Source organism: Pseudorasbora parva, chromosome 13, assembly GCF_024679245.1.
Source record: "Pseudorasbora parva isolate DD20220531a chromosome 13, ASM2467924v1, whole genome shotgun sequence".
Taxonomy (NCBI): domain Eukaryota; kingdom Metazoa; phylum Chordata; class Actinopteri; order Cypriniformes; family Gobionidae; genus Pseudorasbora; species Pseudorasbora parva.
In genome coordinates this window covers 46114160-46138149 of record NC_090184.1, presented here as the reverse complement: position 1 = coordinate 46138149, position 23990 = coordinate 46114160, and the positions used below count along the sequence as shown (strand labels likewise).

The window sequence follows — 23990 nt, the reverse complement described above, 5'->3', positions numbered from 1 at the left end:
TTAATTAAATTATTATTATTATTATTTTTTTGGGGGGGGGGGGGCGTTCTTATTGTTCATATTACAGTTATATTTGGTACTTTGTTGGGTATGGCTGTAGGCTATGTTCCTATTTGGGGTCAATAATTGTTCCCTTTATATTGAGTGTGCCCTGGCTCCCTACCCATCTTCTGATCTTACCCTTTTTTATTTTTCTACACATGTTCAACTGTACAACTGTGTTCTGGAATATTTTGTAATATGTGGAGAAACCTATAAATAAAGTGAGGGGGAAAAAATAATACTAAGTGAGAAAAAATATTTTTGCAGTGGAAGAACAGATGAAATGACGTACGGTTCGCACGTGTCCACAGACCATCAGGCCCACATTATTGGTGAAAGCATGCACCAGATACATCAGAGCGGGCCGAGAGTCTGGGTATCCGGACATGATGAGACACTGAGGCCTGAGGAAAACATTAAGAGTTTAGTCTTCATCTTTAAACTCTCACATCAGCATCTGTAACGCAGCTTCACCTGAAGTTCTTGATATGATCCTCGACCCCCGTCAGATGCAGACTGTGTGTCAGAGCTTTATTATACATCAGGGCTTGTGTCGACGAACCCCAGTTCACATCTGCAGCAGAAACACACCATCGTTTATGATGTTAAAGCATGAGCAATAACACATTAGTAAACATCTGCACTTATGCATTTGGCACATGCTTATATCCAAAGCGATAGATTTGATCAGTTCATGCTGTCCTTGGGAACCAAACCCTTGACCTTGATGTCGTTATTACTTAAAATGTCATATGATGACATAAAAAGTCAAAATTATGACAAAAACTTATAAACTTATAAAGTCAAAATAATGACATAAGTCGAAATTTAAACCAAAATTTTTACATAATAAGACAAAATTATGAATCAAAAAGTCATAATTATGACTATTAAAATTATTGCAAAATTTTGAGATTAACATAAAAATTGAAATTATGACTTAAGTAAAAATTATGACAAACTAAATTACGACATAAAAAATTCAACATTTTAACTGAAACGATGACGTAAAATTATTATTACAATGTCAAAATTATTACAAAAAGTTTAAGTGAAGATAGATTTTTTTTAATTGATTTTTTGTTGAAATTAAAAATTGAAAGTATTGACAAAGCCAAAATTTAAACCAAAATGATGACAAAATTATTCATTAAAAAGTCAATTATGTCTGAAAATTATGAAAAAAGTTTACATTAACATACAAATTGAAATTATGACTTAAAAAGTCAAAATTATTATTACAATGTCAAATCTATTACAAAAAGTTTAAATTAACATACTATATATTTGTTAAAAATTATACTTTTATTCATCCAGGACGCATTAAAATTATCAAAAGTGACGTTTATGATGTTACAAAAGATTCTATTTCTAATAAACACTGTTCTTATGAACTTTATATTCATCAGAGAATCATGAATTAGCCCAAATTATTACTTAAAATGTCATATGATGACATAAGTCAAAATTATGACAAAAATTTAATTATTACTGAAAATTTTGAAAATTATTATATAAAAAGTCAAACTTTAAAGCAAAATAATTACGTAAAAAGACAAAATAAAAATGTCAACATTATGACATAAAAAGTAAAATTTATGACATATAATTTTTACTTAAACCGTCAATATTATTACAAAAAGTAAATTCCAATAAATTAATGCTTTTATTTAATAATGCAAATTGATCAAAAGTGACAGTAAAGGCTTTCATGATGTTACAGAATATTCTATTTCTAATAAATGCTGTTCTTTTGAACTTCATATTCATCAAAGAATCATGCGAAATAAAATACATCACAGTTTCCACATAATCAAATGTGTGATCATCAGATCCTCATCTGAGAATGATTAGTGAAGGATCATGTGACACTGAAGACTGGAGTAATGATGATAAATTCAGCTTTGATCACAGGAATAAATCACACTGTTACTATCAAATGAGGTCTTATTGTAAAGAATATCTAAGTTAACAGGCCACATATCAGCACTACAACATTGTAGAAATACAGAGTTGGGCTCTTTTGACTCAGACTGGCAAAAAGTCTTTAAATATCACCCCTTAACCCTAATATGTCCTTAGTTTCCTGTTTACACTCAGTGCATTTGGGGTCTATATGACCCCAAAATGTAAAGAGTGATTGTAAAAAAAATATACATTTTTAATATTACATATATTATTTTTTTTGTTCACTTCTCATCTATACAGTAATGCTGTGTTTTTGGATATTCAAAGTACTTTTGTACCTATTTACCACACAAATCCTCATTTATACCATTAGCTTGCGTGTGAAATATCAATTTTTTATGAAAAAAATACTTAAATCATGATCTAAATTAAAATGAATTTGTTTCTGGATATTGATATAGGTGTTAGCTGTACAATTCTGCCATCTGTTGGTCAAAGACAAACTTGAAGGAATTACAATTTAAGAAAGAAATTGTTTTGTCCATAGGGGGCAATAGAGATCCATTCATTTTACTGGATGTGGCCAACTGCTCATATCATAACTTTTGTTATACATTTTGTGAATTTATACATGTATAAACATTATACAAGACATAAAAAAATAAATATTCCTTCAAATAGTAGAATTTTGGTAGTTTTTGATAAGTTTTGAAATGTCTGTTTTAACAAAATACCACATAAATCGCCACATAAGAAACACCTAAAGTACAAGACTTAGAATCGGATTGTAGTTGAATATTATTTATTTTAATGAACCAAATGTGGAAAAAAATTATTAACTTTAGAATTTTGAAGATATTAATTTAATAATATATATATAAAAAAAACAGCAGCAATATGCATAAATGACCAGGAGTGAAGAATGAACATTGAATAACAATATAATTTTTTGATAATCAAATTCTGAACACTGACCATAAAAGCAATAACTAGCTACAAAAATTATTACATAATTCACATGGTAAAAAAGCAGTTCAGAATGTTGTGAATGAACATGTATCATGAACAAAAATCAGTCCATGCTCTGGCCCTCTTTTGTATGGGAATATATGTTATGGGAACAATTACTTTGCTTTCAAAACAAAGTTGCAGCTCTTAGATCTCAGAGTAAACTTTCTCAAAGTTGAACGGGTCAGTTTCCTTTCATCTCTCCCTTGCTCTCTCTGCGTGTATGTGTGTGTGTGTGTGTGTGTGTGTGTGTGTGTGTGTGTGTGTGTGTGTGTGTGTGTGTGTGTGTGTGTGTGTGTGTGTGTGTGTGTGCATGCATTAGGTCTCACTGATTCACTCAGGTACTCACATTTGTTGCTGATTTCATTTGACAAATTCCATAGATGCTCTCTCTCTCTCTCTCTCTCTCTCCCTCTCTCTCTCTCTCTCTCTCTCTCTCTCTGTGTGTGTGTGTGTGTGTGTGCGCGCGTGCCCATGTGCGCGTGCGCATAGGCGCACGTGCGTAATGCGCCAGTGCGCATGTGGGTGGTGCCTCAGTACGCATGTGCGTGTATGCGTGCACATGTGCGCGGGCGTGCGGGCGTGCGTGCGTGCGTGCGTGTGTGTGTGTGTGTGTGTGTGTGTGTGTGTGTGCGCATTAGGTCTCACCCCTTTTATCTTTGTTCTGCATTTGTGGCTGATTTTATTTGGCTATGGCAGTCATTCCTGTTAGTATGTATGTGTGTGTGTGTGTGTGTGTGTTTGAGTGAGCATGTCTTTTCTACATTGCATTTTTGCTCTAGTACCAGGCCTTCATTTCTGTGTAGAAATTTTCAGATTTTTTTCTGGAATTATTGATTTTATTTGTCAATTTCTAAAAAAAATGCTTTCAATTGGAGTCACTCCTGTGTGTTTGTTTATGTGTGTTTGTGTGCGTGAGCATGTGTGTGTGCAAGTGATCATGTTCGTTCCACTTTACATTTGTGCTCTAGTACCAGGGCTTCATTGTGGTATGGAAATTTTCAGATTTATTCTGGATTTATATATTTTTTTTGACAAATGAAAAATAAAAAACACATTTTTTTCGATTTTCCCATTCATTTCAATGTGGGGTCATATTGACCCCAAAGCTCCTGAGTGTGACAGATTTTTTTACATGCCTTTAGAACAACCGAATCAAGCCCAGTTTTTTTGTGCATGTACAGATAGATAACTTAGGAAAAGTCACAAAGTTTTATTCCACTGAGATAAAGGGAACCATTTTTTTTAACTAAAGAAAAGTGCTTTGGGGTCATATAGACCCCAGAGCACAAACTAGGGTTAAACTGTATAGCCACACCCTAGCAACTATTTACAGCAAGCTAGCAACCATTTACAGTATCCTAGCAACCATTTACAATACCCTAGCAACCGTACAAGCACATGAATAAGCCATATCTCAGCTCCACAACATTCTACAGACATGGGGATGGCCTTATTTGCATCACAGTCGCAATCGGGTCCCAAGTTTTGCCATTGCGAGCACTACTCACATTTTCTTCAGGAAATGTACATTGTATAGTGTCAGAGATATAAAGTGTGAGCAGATCTGACCTGGTTTCTTATAGCTGACGTAGATGTAGAGCGCCAGGACGATACCATTGGTGACCAGTGCGGCCCACCAGTTAATGACGAACATCACCACACAGCACAGTACGGCTCCGGCCAGAGAAACCCACTTATTATAGTATTTAAAGCTGGGACGCCAGCCTGTCCAGAGGGAAAGCAGAGTGATCATCTTCATCAGAGATGCTCTGCACACTCACTTCACAGTAGAGGGCGACGCGGGAGGGGATTTCCAAACCTCTCCCGTTCCATTCCCACCAAAAAAATCCTGTCCCGTCCCAATCCCACCAAAAAACTGGGGAAAATTCCCGTTCCGTCCCAATCCCACCAAAAACTGGGGAAAATTCCTGTTCTGTCCCAATCCCACCAAAAAATCCCGTCCCATCCCAATCCCACCAAAAAACTGGGGAAAATTCCTGTTCTGTCCCATTCCCACCAAAAAAATACCGTCCCATCCCAATCCAATGAAAAAACTAGGGAAAATTCCCGTCCCGTCCCAATCCCACCAGAAAAATCGGGAAAATTCCTGTCCCAATCCCACCAAAAAAACTGGGGAAAATTCCCATCCCGTCCCAATCCCGCCAAAAAAATTGGGAAAAATCTCATTCCATCCCAATCCCACCCAAAAACTGGGGAAAATTCCCATCCCGTCCCACCCAAAAACTGGGGAAAATTCCCGTCCCAATCCCACCAAAAACTGGGGGAAATTCCCATCCCGTCCCAATCCCGCCAAAAAAATTGGGAAAAATCTCATTCCATCCCAATCCCACCCAAAAACTGGGGAAAATTCCCATCCCGTCCCACCCAAAAACTGGGGAAAATTCCCGTCCCAATCCCACCAAAAACTGGGGGAAATTCCCGTCCCAATCCCACCAAAAACTGGGGGAAATTCCCGTTCCGTCCCAATCCCGCCAAAAAAATCCCGTCCCATCCCAATCCCACAAAAAAACTAGGGAAAATTCCCATTCCGTCCCAATCCCACCAAAAAACTGGGGAAAATTCCCGTCCCAATCCCACCAAAAACTGGGGGAAATTCCCGTCCCGTCCCACCAAAAAACTGGGGAAAATTCCCATCCCAATCCCACCAAAAACTGGGGGAAATTCCCGTTCCGTCCCAATCCCACCAAAAAAATCCCGTTCCATCCCAATCCCACCCAAAAACTGGGGGAAATTCCCATCCCGTCCCACCAAAAAACTGGGGAAAATTCCCGTCCCAATCCCACCAAAAAACTGGGGGAAATTCCCATCCCGTCCCACCAAAAAACTGGGGAAAATTCCCGTCCCAATCCCACCAAAAACTGGGGGAAATTCCCGTTCCGTCCCAATCCCACCAAAAAAATCCCGTCCCATCCCAATCCCACAAAGAAACTAGGGAAAATTCCCATTCCGTCCCAATCCCAACAAAAAAGCGGGGAAAATTCCCGTCCCGTCCCGTCCTGTCCCAATCCCACCCAAAAACTGGGGGAATTCCCGTCCCATCTCAATCCCAAAAGAATGACTCCCACTCCCGTGTTGTTGTTTTTTGCCGGAATCTGTCAGTTACAGTAAAAAAAATTCCAATACAGATCACAGCATACCCATGCCCAGTTGAATAAAAACCCCAAATGTCGTTTTTGTTAAAGATGGCTTTCAGTTCAATATTAAAATATATTGTTCATTTATAAAAACAGTATATTTGTATAGATGGTATCAGTGTTATTACAATTCCCGGTCTCGCCCACTCCCCATAAAAAAAATATTCTGCTCCCGCCCCAATCACGTGATTAATAGTGATTTTATTACCCATCCTGCGGGATTCCCAAAAAATGTCAGCCTCTAGTTCACAGCAAAAGACACTTACCTGGAGAGTTGGCCAGCGACGCATGGAAAACAGAGAAGTTGATCAGAGCGTAAGAGGCCAGGAAGAAGTTGGAAATGATGGGAGCGATGATGTTTAACTCCGCTGAAAAAACAACACATGGGATTCAGACACAGATGCTGTCGTCAAAACCAGTGTTGCCACAGTTACTTTGAAAAAGTAATCTGGTTTCTGATTACTCCTTTAAAATGTAACTTAGTTACTTTACAGATTACTTGATTTTAAAAGTAACTAAAGAAGATTACAAGTTACTTTATTAGTTACATTCAGCAGTTTCCGCCTCAACGCATAAATGACGACCGTTTTTGCCAACACTCCTGACATCTTAAGTTAGTCGTCAGATTAGAGTAACGTCAGATTAGAGTAACGCCTTAGATTACTCGTTACTGGAGAAAAGTCGTCAGATTAGAGTAACACGTTAGATTACTCGCTACTGGAGAAAAGTCGCCAGATTAGAGTAACGCGTTAGATTACTCGCTACTGGAGAAAAGTCGTCAGATTAGAGTAACACGTTAGATTACTCGCTACTGGAGAAAAGTCGTCAGATTAGAGTACTCTAATAGTAGTGAGTAATCTAACGCGTTACTCTAATCTGACGACTTTTCTCCAGTAGTGAGTAATCTAACCCGTTACTCTAGTCTGACGACTTTTCTCCAGTAGCGAGTAATCTAACGCGTTGCTCTAGTCTGACGACTTTTCTCCAGTAGCGAGTAATCTAACGCGTTACTCTAATCTGACGACTTTTCTCCAGTAGCCAGTAATCTAACGACTTTTCTCCAGTAGTGAGTAATCTAACTACTGGAGAAAAATTACTCGCTACTGGAGAAAAGTCGTCAGACTAGAGCAACGCGTTAGATTACTCACTACTGGAGAAAAGTCGTCAGACTAGAGCAACGCGTTAGATTACTCACTACTGGAGATAAGTCGTCAGACTAGAGCAACGCGTTAGATTACTTGCTACTGGAGAAAAGTCGTTAGATTACTGGCTACTGGAGAAAAGTCGTCAGATTAGAGTAACGCGTTAGATTACTCGCTACTGGAGAAAAGTCGTCAGATTAGAGCAACGCGTTAGATTACTCGCTACTGGAGAAAAGTCGTCAGACTAGAGCAACGCGTTAGATTACTCGCTACTGGAGAAAAGTCGTCAGACTAGAGTAACGGGTTAGATTACTCACTACTGGAGAAAAGTCGTCAGATTAGAGTAACGCGTTAGATTACTCGCTACTGGAGAAAAGTCGTCAGATTAGAGTAACGGGTTAGATTACTCACTACTGGAGAAAAGTCGTCAGATTAGAGTAACGCGTTAGATTACTCGCTACTGGAGAAAAGTCGTCAGATTAGAGTAACGCGTTAGATTACTCGCTACTGGAGAAAAGTCGTCAGATTAGAGTAACGGGTTAGATTACTCACTACTGGAGAAAAGTCGTCAGATTAGAGTAACGCGTTAGATTTCTCGCTACTGGAGAAAAGTCGTCAGATTAGAGCAACGCGTTAGATTACTCGCTACTGGAGAAAAGTCGTCAGACTAGAGCAACGCGTTAGATTACTCACTACTGGAGAAAAGTCGTCAGACTAGAGCAACGCGTTAGATTACTCACTACTGGAGATAAGTCGTCAGACTAGAGCAACGCGTTAGATTACTCACTACTGGAGAAAAGTCGTCAGCCTAGAGTAACGCATTAGATTACTCACTACTGGAGAAAAATCGTCAGATTAGAGTAACGCGTTAGATTACTCGCTAATAGAGAAAAGTCGTCAGATTAGAGTAACGCGTTAGATTACTCGCTACTGGAGAAAAGTCGTCAGATTAGAGTAACGCGTTAGATTACTCGCTACTGGAGAAAAGTCGTCAGACTAGAGTAACGGGTTAGATTACTCACTACTGGAGAAAAGTCGTCAGATTAGAGTAACGCGTTAGATTACTCGCTACTGGAGAAAAGTCGTCAGACTAGAGCAACGCGTTAGATTACTCACTACTGGAGATAAGTCGTCAGACTAGAGCAACGCGTTAGATTACTCGCTACTGGAGAAAAGTCGTTAGATTACTGGCTACTGGAGAAAAGTCGTCAGATTAGAGTAACGCGTTAGATTACTCGCTACTGGAGAAAAGTCGTCAGATTAGAGCAACGCGTTAGATTACTCGCTACTGGAGAAAAGTCGCCAGACTAGAGCAACGCGTTAGATTACTCGCTACTGGAGAAAAGTCGTCAGACTAGAGTAACGCGTTAGATTACTCGCTACTGGAGAAAAGTCGTCAGATTAGAGTAACGGGTTAGATTACTCACTACTGGAGAAAAGTCGTCAGATTAGAGTAACGCGTTAGATTACTCGCTACTGGAGAAAAGTCGTCAGATTAGAGTAACGGGTTAGATTACTCACTACTGGAGAAAAGTCGTCAGATTAGAGTAACGCGTTAGATTACTCGCTACTGGAGAAAAGTCGTCAGATTAGAGTAACGCGTTAGATTACTCGCTACTGGAGAAAAGTCGTCAGATTAGAGTAACGGGTTAGATTACTCACTACTGGAGAAAAGTCGTCAGATTAGAGTAACGCGTTAGATTTCTCGCTACTGGAGAAAAGTCGTCAGATTAGAGCAACGCGTTAGATTACTCGCTACTGGAGAAAAGTCGTCAGACTAGAGCAACGCGTTAGATTACTCACTACTGGAGAAAAGTCGTCAGACTAGAGCAGCGCGTTAGATTACTCACTACTGGAGATAAGTCGTCAGACTAGAGCAACGCGTTAGATTACTCACTACTGGAGAAAAGTCGTCAGCCTAGAGTAACGCATTAGATTACTCACTACTGGAGAAAAACCGTCAGATTAGAGTAACGCGTTAGATTACTCGCTAATAGAGAAAAGTCGTCAGATTAGAGTAACGCGTTAGATTACTCGCTACTGGAGAAAAGTCGTCAGATTAGAGTAACGCGTTAGATTACTCGCTACTGGAGAAAAGTCGTCAGACTAGAGTAACGGGTTAGATTACTCACTACTGGAGAAAAGTCGTCAGATTAGAGTAACGCGTTAGATTACTCGCTACTGGAGAAAAGTCGTCAGACTAGAGCAACGCGTTAGATTACTCACTACTGGAGATAAGTCGTCAGACTAGAGCAACGCGTTAGATTACTCGCTACTGGAGAAAAGTCGTTAGATTACTGGCTACTGGAGAAAAGTCGTCAGATTAGAGTAACGCGTTAGATTACTCGCTACTGGAGAAAAGTCGTCAGATTAGAGCAACGCGTTAGATTACTCGCTACTGGAGAAAAGTCGCCAGACTAGAGCAACGCGTTAGATTACTCGCTACTGGAGAAAAGTCGTCAGACAAGAGTAACGCGTTAGATTACTCGCTACTGGAGAAAAGTCGTCAGATTAGAGTAACGGGTTAGATTACTCACTACTGGAGAAAAGTCGTCAGATTAGAGTAACGCGTTAGATTACTCGCTACTGGAGAAAAGTCGTCAGATTAGAGTAACGGGTTAGATTACTCACTACTGGAGAAAAGTCGTCAGATTAGAGTAACGCGTTAGATTTCTCGCTACTGGAGAAAAGTCGTCAGATTAGAGCAACGCGTTAGATTACTCGCTACTGGAGAAAAGTCGTCAGACTAGAGCAACGCGTTAGATTACTCACTACTGGAGAAAAGTCGTCAGCCTAGAGTAACGCATTAGATTACTCACTACTGGAGAAAAATCGTCAGATTAGAGTAACGCGTTAGATTACTCGCTAATAGAGAAAAGTCGTCAGATTAGAGTAACGCGTTAGATTACTCGCTACTGGAGAAAAGTTGTCAGATTAGAGTAACGCGTTAGATTACTCGCTACTGGAGAAAAGTCGTCAGACTAGAGTAACGGGTTAGATTACTCACTACTGGAGAAAAGTCGTCAGACTAGAGTAACGCGTTAGATTACTCACTACTGGAGAAAAGTCATCAGATTAGAGTAACGCGCTAGATTACTCGCTACTGGAGAAAAGTCGTCAGACTAGAGCAACGCGTTAGATTACTCACTACTGGAGAAAAGTCGTCAGACTAGAGCAACGCGTTAGATTACTCACTACTGGAGATAAGTCGTCAGACTAGAGCAACGCGTTAGATTACTCGCTACTGGAGAAAAGTCGTTAGATTACTGGCTACTGGAGAAAAGTCGTCAGATTAGAGTAACGCGTTAGATTACTCGCTACTGGAGAAAAGTCGTCAGATTAGAGCAACGCGTTAGATTACTCGCTACTGGAGAAAAGTCGTCAGACTAGAGCAACGCGTTAGATTACTCGCTACTGGAGAAAAGTCGTCAGACTAGAGTAACGGGTTAGATTACTCACTACTGGAGAAAAGTCGTCAGATTAGAGTAACGCGTTAGATTACTCGCTACTGGAGAAAAGTCATCAGATTAGAGTAACGCGTTAGATTACTCGCTACTGGAGAAAAGTCGTCAGATTAGAGTAACGGGTTAGATTACTCACTACTGGAGAAAAGTCGTCAGATTAGAGTAACGCGTTAGATTTCTCGCTACTGGAGAAAAGTCGTCAGATTAGAGAAACGCGTTAGATTACTCGCTACTGGAGAAAAGTCGTCAGACTAGAGCAACGCGTTAGATTACTCACTACTGGAGAAAAGTCGTCAGACTAGAGCAACGCGTTAGATTACACACTACTGGAGATAAGTCGTCAGACTAGAGCAACGCGTTAGATTACTCACTACTGGAGAAAAGTCGTCAGACTAGAGTAACGCATTAGATTACTCACTACTGGAGAAAAATCGTCAGATTAGAGTAACGCGTTAGATTACTCGCTAATAGAGAAAAGTCGTCAGATTAGAGTAACGCGTTAGATTACTCGCTACTGGAGAAGTCGTCAGACTAGAGTAACGGGTTAGATTACTCACTACTGGAGAAAAGTCGTCAGATTAGAGTAACGCGTTAGGTTACTCGCTACTGGAGAAAAGTCGTCAGACTAGAGTAACGGGTTAGATTACTCACTACTGGAGAAAAGTCGTCAGATTAGAGTAACGCGTTAGATTACTCACTACTGGAGAAAAGTCGTCAGATTAGAGTAACGGGTTAGATTACTCGCTACTGGAGAAAAGTCGTCAGACTAGAGTAACGGGTTAGATTACTCACTACTGGAGAAAAGTCGTCAGATTAGAGTAACGCGTTAGATTACTCACTACTGGAGAAAAGTCGTTAGATTAGAGTAACGCGTTAGATTACTCGCTACTGGAGAAAAGTCGTCAGACTAGAGTAACGGGTTAGATTACTCACTACTGGAGAAAAGTCGTCAGATTAGAGTAACGCGTTAGATTACTCGCTACTGGAGAAAAATCTCCAGATTAGAGTAACGCGTTAGATTACTCGCTACTGGAGAAAAGTCGTCAGACTAGAGCAACGCGTTAGATTACTCACTACTGGAGATAAGTCGTCAGACTAGAGCAACGCGTTAGATTACTCGCTACTGGAGAAAAGTCGTCAGATTAGAGTAACGCGTTAGATTACTCGCTACTGGAGAAAAGTCGTCAGATTAGAATAACGCGTTAGATTACTCGCTACTGGAGAAAAGTCGTCAGATTAGAGTAACGCGTTAGATTACTCGCTACTGGAGAAAAGTCGTCAGACTAGAGTAACGGGTTAGATTACTCGCTACTGGAGAAAAGTCGTCAGATTAGAGTAACGCGTTAGATTACTCACTACTGGAGAAAAGTCGTCAGACTAGAGTAACGCGTTAGATTACTCACTACTGGAGATAAGTCGTCAGACTAGAGCAACGCGTTAGATTACTCACTACTGGAGAAAAGTCGTCAGACTAGAGTAACGCGTTAGATTACTCACTACTGGAGAAAAATCTCCAGATTAGAGTAACGCGCTAGATTACTCGCTACTGGAGAAAAGTCGTCAGACTAGAGCAACGCGTTAGATTACTCACTACTGGAGAAAAGTCGTCAGACTAGAGTAACGCATTAGATTACTCACTACTGGAGAAAAATCGTCAGATTAGAGTAACGCGTTAGATTACTCGCTAATAGAGAAAAATCGTCAGACTAGAGCAACGCGGTAGATTACTCACTACTGGAGAAAAGTCGTCAGACTAGAGTAACGCATTAGATTACTCGCTACTGGAGAAAAGTCGTCAGACTAGAGTAACGCGTTAGATTACTCACTACTGGAGAAAAGTCATCAGACTAGAGTAACGCATTAGATTACTCACTACTGGAGAAAAGTCGTCAGACTAGAGTAACGCATTAGATTACTCACTACTGGAGAAAAGTCGTCAGACTAGAGTAACGCATTAGATTACTCACTACTGGAGAAAAGTCGTCAGACTAGAGTAACGCATTAGATTACTCGCTACTGGAGAAAAGTCGTCAGATTAGAGTAACGCGTTAGATTACTCGCTACTGGAGAAAAGTCGTCAGACTAGAGTAACGCGTTAGATTACTCACTACTGGAGATAAGTCGTCAGACTAGAGCAACGCGTTAGATTACTCACTACTGGAGAAAAATCTCCAGATTAGAGTAACGCGTTAGATTACTCGCTACTGGAGAAAAGTCGTCAGACTCGAGCAACGCGTTAGATTACTCACTACTGGAGATAAGTCGTCAGACTAGAGCAACGCGTTAGATTACTCACTACTGCAGAAAAGTCGTCAGACTAGAGTAACGCATTAGATTACTCACTACTGGAGAAAAATCTCCAGATTAGAGTAACGCGTTAGATTACTCGCTACTGGAGAAAAGTCGTCAGACTAGAGCAACGCGTTAGATCACTCACTACTGGAGAAAAGTCGTCAGATTAGAGTAACGCGTTAGATTACTCACTACTGGAGAAAAGTCGTCAGACTAGAGTAACGCGTTAGATTACTCACTACTGGAGAAAAGTCGTCAGATTTGAGTAACGCGTTAGATTACTCGCTACTGGAGAAGTCGTCAGACTAGAGTAACGCGTTAGATTACTCACTACTGGAGATAAGTCATCAGATTAGAGTAACGCGTTAGATTACTCGCTACTGGAGAAAAGTCGTCAGATTAGAGTAACGCGTTAGATTACTCACTACTGGAGAAAAATCGTCAGATTAGAGTAACGCGTTAGATTACTCGCTACTGGAGAAAAGTCGTCAGATTAGAGTAACGCGTTAGATTACTCGCTACTGGAGAAAAGTCGTCAGACTAGAGTAACGCGTTAGATTACTCACTACTGGAGAAAAGTCATCAGATTAGAGTAACGCGTTAGATTACTCATTACTGGAGAAAAGTCGTCAGATTAGAGTAACGCGTTAGATTACTCACTACTGGAGAAAAGTCGTCAGATTAGAGTAACGCGTTAGATTACTCGCTACTGGAGAAAAGTCATCAGATTAGAGTAACGCGTTAGATTACTCACTACTGGAGAAAAGTCGTCAGATTAGAGTAACGCGTTAGATTACTCGCTACTGGAGAAAAGTCGTCAGATTAGAGTAACGCGTTAGATTACTCACTACTGGAGAAAAGTCATCAGATTAGAGTAACGCGTTAGATTACTCACTACTGGAGAAAAGTCGTCAGATTTGAGTAACGCGTTATTAAGTAACTGAGTTACTGGCATCACTGGTCGAAACACAAGAGTTCAGTGGAGTTTACCGATCAGGATGAAGGCCAGGCCGATGATGAAGGTGAGGACGTATGCGCGCAGAGGCTCTTTATTTTTTCCGTATCCTTTGGCAAACACATGCAATCCGGGGTAGATTTTATCCTTACACAAGGCCTGCCGAACCACACACACACACACACACACACACACACACACACACACACACACACACACACACACACAAATCAACTCACACAACCATACCACATCGTCTCATAAGAGCAAAGATATATCATTATAAAAGGAAATGCATCAACGTTTTTCATTTATGCATTTGGCAGATGCTTCTACCCAAAGTTGCATTCAAGCATCTTGCGATAGATTACTTCCAATATCATTGTGTGCAAATCAGAAAGCACAAGCTTTTGTATCAGGTTGCCATGTTGAAACCCTTATTATTACAGAAGAAGAAGAAGAGAAAATAGTGAGATAACGAGAGTAAATCTACTCAAGTGTTAAAGCGGTGGTTCCGTGTTTTTTTTCTAGGGTTGGTTGTGTTTATGCGGCGCAGTATAACATGTCTCAATACTTCTTTTTTTTTAAACGCCGTATTTTTCTTCTATTCTCCCTTTATTCCTCACCGCTGTCTGTGCTTTGAACGGCTCGTCTGCTTCCTGCTTCTATGAAGCCCCTCCCTCTGAAAAACGCAATGGTCTTAGATTGGTTAGATGGCCAAATGTAGTTTCCTGTATTTTTATTGGCTGAATTGCCAAGCACAGGTTAAGGCCACGCCCCTTCCCATTACGGGCAGAAGTCACATCTGCGGAGACTAGCGAGGGTTTATGATGTCACCAACCCAGGAGGAAGCTCGTTGTAGTCCAAACCGGCCATTTTTGTAGGCAATAAACTGCCGTAACTTTAAAAGACAATATCTCCGTTTGCAGTGAACTTTCAGCGCTGTAACTTTGCAGAGACTGTTTATGCTCAAGCAGCGACATTACACACTAACTAAAGTTAAACAAGTCAAACCAGTTGTATGTGTTGGACAGTCGACGACTCGACGTCATAACATTGACATTATTACCTGTTGTAAGGTCAGGTAACCCCTGACCTCAGATAACGAGCTGAATGTCTGACCTGGAAGACTTTAGGAGCGCTGACCAGAGACGCCAATGCCGAGGAAAGCGTTGCAGAAAATATCCCGGCCGTAATGAGCGGCCCGAATCCAGACACCAAACTCATCACCTGACAGAACACACACACACACATATATCATTAAAGGGTTAGTTCCCCCAAATATGAAATGTCTGTCATTAACTCCTCTCCCTAATGTCGCTCCACACCCGTAAGACCTCCGTTCATCTTCACACACAGTTTAAGATATTTTATATTTAGTCTGAGAGCGTATGCAAGTGTATGCACACTATACTGTCCATGTCCAGAAAGGGAATAAAAACATCATCACAGTAGTCCATATGAGACATCAGTGGGTTAATTAGAGTCTCTTGAAGCATCCAAAATACATTTGGGTCCATAAATAACAAAAACTACGACTTTATTCAGCATTGGCTTCTCTTCCGGGTTTGTGTTCAATCCTCAAATAAAGATTCAAACGGTTATGAATCAGCGAATTGATTCATGATTCGGCTCGCGTGTCAAGCTGCTGAAATCACGAGACATTGGCGATCCGAACACACCCCCCCACACACACACACACCTGGAAGTCGTTCTGAAGGCCGTACTTGCATCCGCCCTCTCTGCAGATGGAGAAGTCGTATCCGAGCGAGCAGGAGGCGTCGGTGCAGTTCTCCAGAGAGCCTGAGATCGTGTCGTTATCGTCGCCTGTGGCGTCTCGCACGATACAAGAGCCTAAAATACAGCAAACACACACAACCTCACCTCTGATCTGTGGAGGCCGTTTACACCACTAAAGAAACTCATAAAAAGAGTAAATGGTACTTTTTATCACACAATTGTGACTTTACACTGCAAAAAATTCATTTCTTAGTATTTTTGTCTTGTTTCTAGTCCAAACATCTAAAAATTCTTAAAACAAGAAACATTTACTAGACAAGCAAAAGTAATTGTCTTGTTTTGGGAAAAATAACTTCAAAATAATCTTGTTTTCTGTTTGAATTAAGATTATTTTTCTCACCCCATTGGCAGATTATTTATCTTATTTTAAGCAAAAACTCTCTTCATTTTGAGTTACACTTTCCCAAAACAAGACAATTACTTTTGCTTGTCTAGTAAATACTTCTTGTTTTAAGAATTTTTAGATGTTTGGACTAGAAACAAGACAAAAATACTAAGTAAGAAAAGCATTTTTTGCAGTGTATATCTCAGAATTGTGAATTTATATCACCAAATTCTGACTTTATAACTCGCAATTGTGAGAAAAAAAGTCAGAATTCTGAGATAAAAAGTCGCAATTACTCTTTTTATTTTTTTATTTAGTGGCGGAAACAGCTTCCCCAGATCTGAGACTCGAGATGACAGTCAGAGGAAGAACACTCCAGTACCGTTAGAGACGGCGACGGCGATGTAAACCACTCCGGTTATGAGGATCGCCAGGAGAGTTCCTTTGGGAATTGCTGACTGCGGATCCTACGATGTGTGTTTGAATAAATCCATCATAAAAACAAGTTATGACAGTCAGAAGTATTTATATAATGTTTGGCAGAGCTGGACAGTAAATCGCACACACACACACACATACAGACACTTCCAGATCTGGACAGTCCCTCAGCTCATTTACTCGAGTCCTGTACTGAAGTTCACTGTTTGAGTCTCTGTGCTTTACTGGAGTATTATTTTTCTGTAATCTTCTGACTTTAACTTCACTCCATCTGAAAGACAAATATCGTCCTCTTTACTCCACTACATTTCTATCAAGGTCCTCGAAGTGGAAAGTCGTTTCTGTCGCAGCTTTGAAAGTCAGTGATGATTTTTTTCTTCTTTTAAAGGTGTTTGGGTTTTTGCAGAAAGCCTTTCAGGAATCACTCTTGTAGAGTCTCGTGAAGTTCAATGATTTCACAGCATTTATTAAACACTGATTTATAGTTTAGAGCAAAATGGAAGAAGACGGATGTCCAAATGCTCATTTAGTGGAGTATTGACATAAACAAAGTTGATTCTGTCTTCAGTGAAGGTGAACAGTGTGAGAATATCAGATGTGTATCAGTGTATTGGATCCGTGCATTCGGCCTTAAAGTGACAGCAGCTTTATAAAGAGCTTTGTAACTTTTCTACAAGTATTTAAATGAGTTTAAGTTAGTCGTCTGCTAGTGTGTCAGATGGAGCGTCACTGACTGGCTTAAACCATGATGGCATAATGTGCATTTATACAACTATAATAAAATAATGCGCTGACATAAAAGGAAATTTACTTTTAATACTTAAGTACTTTTGAAAACAAATACTTCTGTACTTTTATTTCAGTAAAAATCAGTTTTTACAACTTTCACTTGTAACGGAGTAATATTTGACCAGCAGTACTTTTACTCAAGTAATGAAGTCGTGTACTTTGTCCAGCTCTGATGTTTGGTTTTCTTTATGTATATATATATAAATAATTTTGGTTTGAGTGCATCAGTTCTTGAGAGAGAATGAAACCTCACCGCCAGGTCTCCGGATATATTGGCCCCTGCTAGAATCCCAGTGGCGGCCGGGAAGAAGATGGCAAAGACAGAGAAGAAAGTTTCTTCATCTCTGAAGTCTGGACCCATGTTCTCCATCATTATAGCAGCTTTGAGTATGAAGAATCAGCATTAACACAATCAAAGACCATTAGTGTATCACGTGAATAATACCTACAACATCAACATTCATTCATCTACATGGATCATATATGTCAGTCTAATGCCCTCAAAGCGTGCACATGAAAAAATAACAAAGGTGCTTGACCAAAAAACACAATGAGTGATGAAGAACATTTAGCTCTATATATACATACACTATATTGCCAGAAGTATTGCGATCACTGAGCTCAGGTGTTCAATCCGTGTATAACTCCAGCTCTCGGCCTGCAGACGCTTCTACACACATTAGTGAAAGAATGGGTCGCTCTCAGGAGCTCAGTGAACTCAAGCGTGGGGCCGTGATAGGCTGACACCTGTGCAATAAGTCCATTCCTGACATTTCCTCACTACTAAATATTCCACGCTCAACTGTTAGTGGGATTAGAACAAAGTGGAAGCCATTGGGAACAACAGCAACTCAGCCACTAAGTGTTCAATCCCAGAGCGGGGTCAGCGCATGCTGAGGGTCACAGTGCGCAGAAGTCTCCAACTTTCTGCAGAGTCAACAGCTCCAGACCTCCAGACTTCTGTGGCCTTCAGATGAGCTCAAGAACAGCGGAGAGAGCTTCATGGAATGGGTTTCCATGGCCGAGCAGCTCATCCAAGCCTTACATCACCAAGAGCAATGCAAAGCGTGGGATGCAGTGGAGTAAAGCAGCCGCCACTGGACTCTAGAGCAGTGAGACGTGTTCTCTGAGCGACCAATCACGCTTCAGTCTGACAATCCCATGGACGAGTCTGGGTTTGACCGTCGCCAGGAGAACGGGACTCGCCAGACTGCATTAGTCATACAAGTCCGAGTGTAAAGAGTAAAGTTTGGTGGAGGGGGATTATGGGGTTGGGCTTGGCCCCTTAGTTCCAGTGAAAGGAACTCTTAATGCTTCACCAAGACATTTTGGACATTTTCATGCTCCCAACTTTGTGGGATCAGTTTGGGGACGGCCCCTTCCTGTCCCAGCATGACTGCGCTCCAGTGCACAAAGCATCGGTCCATAAAGACATGGATGAGGAGTTTGGTGTGGAGGAACTGGACTGGCCTGCACAGAGTCCTGAGCTCAACCCGATAGAACAGCTTTGGGATGAATTAGAGCGGAGACTGAGAGCCAGGCCTTCTCGTCCAACATCAGTGCCTGACCTCACAAATGAGCTTCTAGAAGAATGGGCAAAAATCCCCATAAACACACTCCTAAACCTTGAGGAAAGCCTTCCCAGAAGAGCTGGAGCTGCTAGAGAGGGGGGGCCGACTCCAGATTAAACCCCACGGGTTAAGTATGCAAGGCATAATTAAAGGCATGAAAAGGCAGGCGTCCCAAAACTTTTGGCAATATAGAGTACATTCTTACTCTTAAAATGACTATTAAGCAAACATTATTTTAACACTTCTTTACACCTGCAAAAAGTCTTTTAACTAATTATAACTAAGAAGTTTCTTCAAAAAGTTAAACTTTCATGCAGCATAATTTTCTTACAAAAATACACTACAAGTTCAATATCACTTATTTAATCTTTATCACACTGTATAAAAAGAGTCATCAGGTTCATGATCATAGATTCATATTAAACTGAAGGCGTCCCACCGTTATAACCGAAAAAGCCTCTGGGTTCCTTCGACTCCACCGGGATGAAAGATCCAATGAAGTAGTTGCAAATTGCTGCCACAAGAATCACCAATAACACAATCTGGGCCTGTCAAAGATAATCAATACATCACGAGAATAATAACCACAAGCAGCCATCTGAATCCATACACACTGCAAAAAAAGCTCTTCTTAATCAGTCATTCTGTCTTGTTTCCAGTCTAAATATCTCACAAATCTTAAATCAAGATGCATTTACTAGATCAGTAAAACAACATATTTTCCCTTGTTTTCTTAAAAATAAAATCAAAATGAGTTTTTTCTTAAAACAGGCAAAATGATCTGCCAATGGGGTGAGAGAAATAATCTTATTTCTGATTGAAATCTTGTTTCCGAACAGAAATGATTATTTTTCTCACCCCATTGGCAGATCATTTTGCCTGTTTTAAGAAAAAACTCTCTTCATTTTGATATTTTGGGGTCTTGCCTGACTGCAGACAAGTGCCCAAATTAGATTTTTAAGAAAACAAGCAAAATGATGTCATTTTACTGATCTAGTAAATGCATCTTGATTTAAGAATATTAAGATATTTGGACAGGAAACAAGAAAAGAAAAAAACTAAATAAGAAGAGCATTTTCTGCAGTGTAGGAATATACGGACCTTGGCCTCCCATTCCATCCCGGCGATGGAGATTCCCAGCAGTAAAATGACCGTGAGCGTTCCCACGATCCGGATGTCATTGATCTCATCGGTCATCAGAGCGTCTATACTCTGTGTTTATATCATAAAACTTTATAAGAATGAATCTATAGGGATCATACATGTCAGTCTGTACCTCTCACAGAAGGCATGCACATGTAAAATATCATCTTCGTCCATTTATCCTTTGCGTTTATACTCACATCCAGAAGTTCAACGACAGTTTCGGCGAAACCCACGACATACATGGCCACGGCCACAGCATTGGCAAAGGCAAAAATCAGCCCGATGGATCCTCCGAACTCTGGACCCAGACTCCTGGAGATCAGGTAATACGCCCCGCCTGCAAACATCCATTCAACGCTTCATTTAGATGAGATTATGACTCAAACTATTAGAACAGAACATCCGCAAAAAACAAACAAACAAAAAAAGTGCATAAAAAATTGCATATATAGAAAGAATAACTATTTAGCTAAATGTTTTTACACCTATTTTTTTATTTTTCGAAGAAGTGTTGCATGAAATTTTTTTTGCATAAACAATTTTTATTTTATGATGCAGTTATCGTAAATCATGTCAATTATATTTAATTTACTTAGAATTTGTATTAATAGAACAAAAAAAAGTTGCATGAATTTTTTGTTGCATAAACTATTTTTGTTTTATGATGTAGTTATCATAAATCATGGCAATTATATTTAATTTGTTAGAATTGATTTATTTATGGAACAAACAAAATGAAAACGCAAAAAATAAATAAATAAATCTAAAAAACTAATGAAATCTTTAAAAATGTAGTATTCAAAAATAAATCAATTCTAACTATTTAATGTATTTGATATATAATAACTAAAGTATAATATAAAAGTTTTCACCATGCAACTTTCTTTCAAAAATAAACATTTTAAAACTAAATTAAATATAATTGATATGATAACTAAATTATCATTTGAAACAATTGGCTATATTTCAGAATAGAGCATCACATTTATGATCTACGCATTATGCATACAAATAAAAGTCATCTGATTATCAAATTATTTGATTGTTTATTGCAGTGTCAAAAAAAGCTTAAACAAAGTGTAATTAATCTTCAGAAAGCATACTAATTCTGACCATTTTTTAAAACAAATTAAACATTTTCACTAGCTTTTTGAACTCTTGACATTTTTTCTAACAAATAAAAATGTTTTAGATAAAAACTGGTATTTTTATACAGGTCAAGTTTAGGGCCTGTGTTTTTATTTTATTTTAAAGTAATTGATATTTTTTATTCATCAAGGACGCATTAAACTGATCAAAAGTGACATTTATAATGTTACAAAATATTCTATTTCTAATAAATGCTTTTCTTTTGACCTTTATATTCATCAGATAATCATGAGAAATAAACTATATCACAGTTTCCACAGAAATATGAGCACTGATAATAATCATAAGTGTGTGTTGATCATCAGATGCTCATCTGAGAGTGATTAGTGAAGGATCATGTGACACTGAAGAGTGATGATGATGATGATGATCACAGGAATAAATCACACTTTACTATATATTCAAACAGAGAACAGATGATCTACACTGGAGGAATATTACACTGCTTTACTGGAGTTATGAGCAGATGAGACACTTTCAGAAACATTTAAAACTTAATTATTCCAAACTCTAAACTGCAGTGTAAAATCTAATTAGTTTTAATTATATAATTTATAATAATATAATTTAATTTATATTCCTGCATTAATAGGAAGAGAATTATTATAATTTAAATAAAGTGCATAAGTGCCGAACCAAAGGAAACACTGATCCCCATAATGGCGAGCAGAAGAGACTCTATATTAGGTGGCCTTAAGTATTATGTACTTATATCAAAAAGTAATTGCAATGTACTTACTGTGTTCAGATTATATTGTAAAACACCTTTACTGATATTAAGGTGGGATACGTGTAGAGTTAGGGACAGGTGTGGTGTGTGTGTGTGTGTGTGTGTGAGAGATTAAGGGTAGAGTTAGGGAGAGGTGTGGTGTGTGTGTGTGTGTGTGTGAGAGATTAAGGGTAGAGTTAGGGAGAGGTGTGGTGTGTGTGTGATTTTAAGTGCCAACTGTGTAATTATAAATGTAACTACAAAATTAATTACAGACGTAATTACATGCAGGTTTTTAAAAATGTAAGTACAATTTAAAAACATGTATGTACACAATAAGTGCATTGTATCAAATTATTAATTACAATGTTAGTACAGAGTAGTTAAAGCCACCTGATATAAAGTGGGTCCGAAACTCTTTCAATTGCAGTATAATATAATTATGGTTGAAGCTGTAATATTATATGAATGCGCTGACCTCCGCGCACGAAGCCGTTGGTGGCGATGGCCGATGTGGAGAGTCCAGTGATGGTCGTCACCACGACCGCCATGAGAACGATGGCAGAGGACAGAGCTGCACTCAAAAAATACTTGTTGATTTTACTTAAAAAAAGATTGCACACAACTGTACACTGCAAAAAATGCTCTTCTTACTTAGTATTGTTGTCTTGTTTCTAGTCCAAACATCTAAACATTCTTACATTAAGAAACATTTACTATAGTCAAGCAAAAATAATTGTCTTGTTTTGGGGAAAATAACTCAAAATGAAGAGAGTTTTTGCTTAAAATAAGATAAATAATCTGCCAATGGGGTGAGAAAAATAATCTTAATTCAAACAGAAAACAAGATTATTTTTCTCACCCCATTGGCAGATTATTTATCTTATTTTAAGCAAAAACTCTCTTCATTTTGAGTTATTTTTCCCAAAACAAGACAATTATTTTTGCTTGTCTAGTAAATACTTCTTGTTTTAAGAATTTTTAGATGTTTGGACTAGAAAACGTAAAAAAAGTATTTTTTGCAGTGTATTGAGCAATTGTTACAAATAACAATTTAGTTATATGAACAAAAGACATTAAAGTAAAGCTTATTATGTATGGAGGACCAAATGACTCAAAATTAAATAATTAAATAAATAATGAATAAAATAAATAAAATTAAATGTACCAGTTTATTCTGAAATAATTAAATCATTTAGAAAATATTTATTTAATAATCAAATAATTACTTTAATTAAATATTAATTAAATAAATAAATGTATCTATTTATTTTTTAAATAACATGAAATTGTTTAATATATTTCACAATTACCTCTTCCACACACACACTATTGTTATGTTTAAAAAATCTATTTTATCATTATTTAATGTGCTTTTTCAAAAAGACGTTTTTCATAATAATATGCTGCATTTACGAATGTGTGTGTGGAAGAGGTAATTGTGAAATATATTAAACAATTTCATGTAATTTTACAAAATAAATAGATACATTTATTTATTTAATTATTTAATTAATATTTAATTAAATTAATTATTAAATTATTAAAATAATTATTTAATTATTTCAGAAAAAACTGGTACATTTATTTGTTGTTTAGTTGAATTAATTATTTACTTAATTATTTCATTTTGAGTAATTTGGTCCTCCATAATTATGTAAGGTGAACACATTTATCAATTAAATTTACCTTTAAAACTTTTGAATAACAACAAGCAAATTTTTAGAAATAAAATGCAAAAATAACTTATTGGACAAACTCAAATTAAATTGAGAGCAGGAATTCCATCCAATAATGTGTGTTTAAGTGCCCTAAACACACACACACACACACACACACACACACACACACACACACACACACACACACACACACACACACACACACACACACACACACACACACACACACACACACACACACACACACACACACACACACACTCTTCTGCATAATGCTAACCACAACATGACAGAAACTCCTCTCAATGTCCAACATAACTGAACATTAAACACTGACATAAACTCTTTCCCTTTACTGAAAAACACATAAAATATCACTTTAATCCCTAAATTTACTCTCCTAGCGCCGTCC

General features: G+C 38.6%; 1 protein-coding gene across 1 annotated transcript in view; it reads right to left on the bottom strand.

Moving 5' to 3' along the window:
* The window catches only part of LOC137039253 (solute carrier family 12 member 2-like), a 42426-nt gene that overhangs the window by 14267 nt on the left and 4169 nt on the right, over positions 1-23990 (bottom strand). The window contains exons 4-16 of the mRNA XM_067414586.1: positions 22375-22470; positions 20236-20375; positions 19994-20104; positions 19332-19440; positions 17575-17702; positions 16477-16561; positions 15672-15823; positions 15092-15199; positions 14005-14128; positions 6383-6484; positions 4531-4686; positions 517-616; positions 335-446 (exon numbers count right to left, since the gene is read on the bottom strand). Coding sequence (XP_067270687.1) covers positions 335-446; positions 517-616; positions 4531-4686; positions 6383-6484; positions 14005-14128; positions 15092-15199; positions 15672-15823; positions 16477-16561; positions 17575-17702; positions 19332-19440; positions 19994-20104; positions 20236-20375; positions 22375-22470 — 1523 coding nt within the window. The remainder of the gene's footprint in view (positions 1-334; positions 447-516; positions 617-4530; positions 4687-6382; positions 6485-14004; positions 14129-15091; positions 15200-15671; positions 15824-16476; positions 16562-17574; positions 17703-19331; positions 19441-19993; positions 20105-20235; positions 20376-22374; positions 22471-23990) is intronic.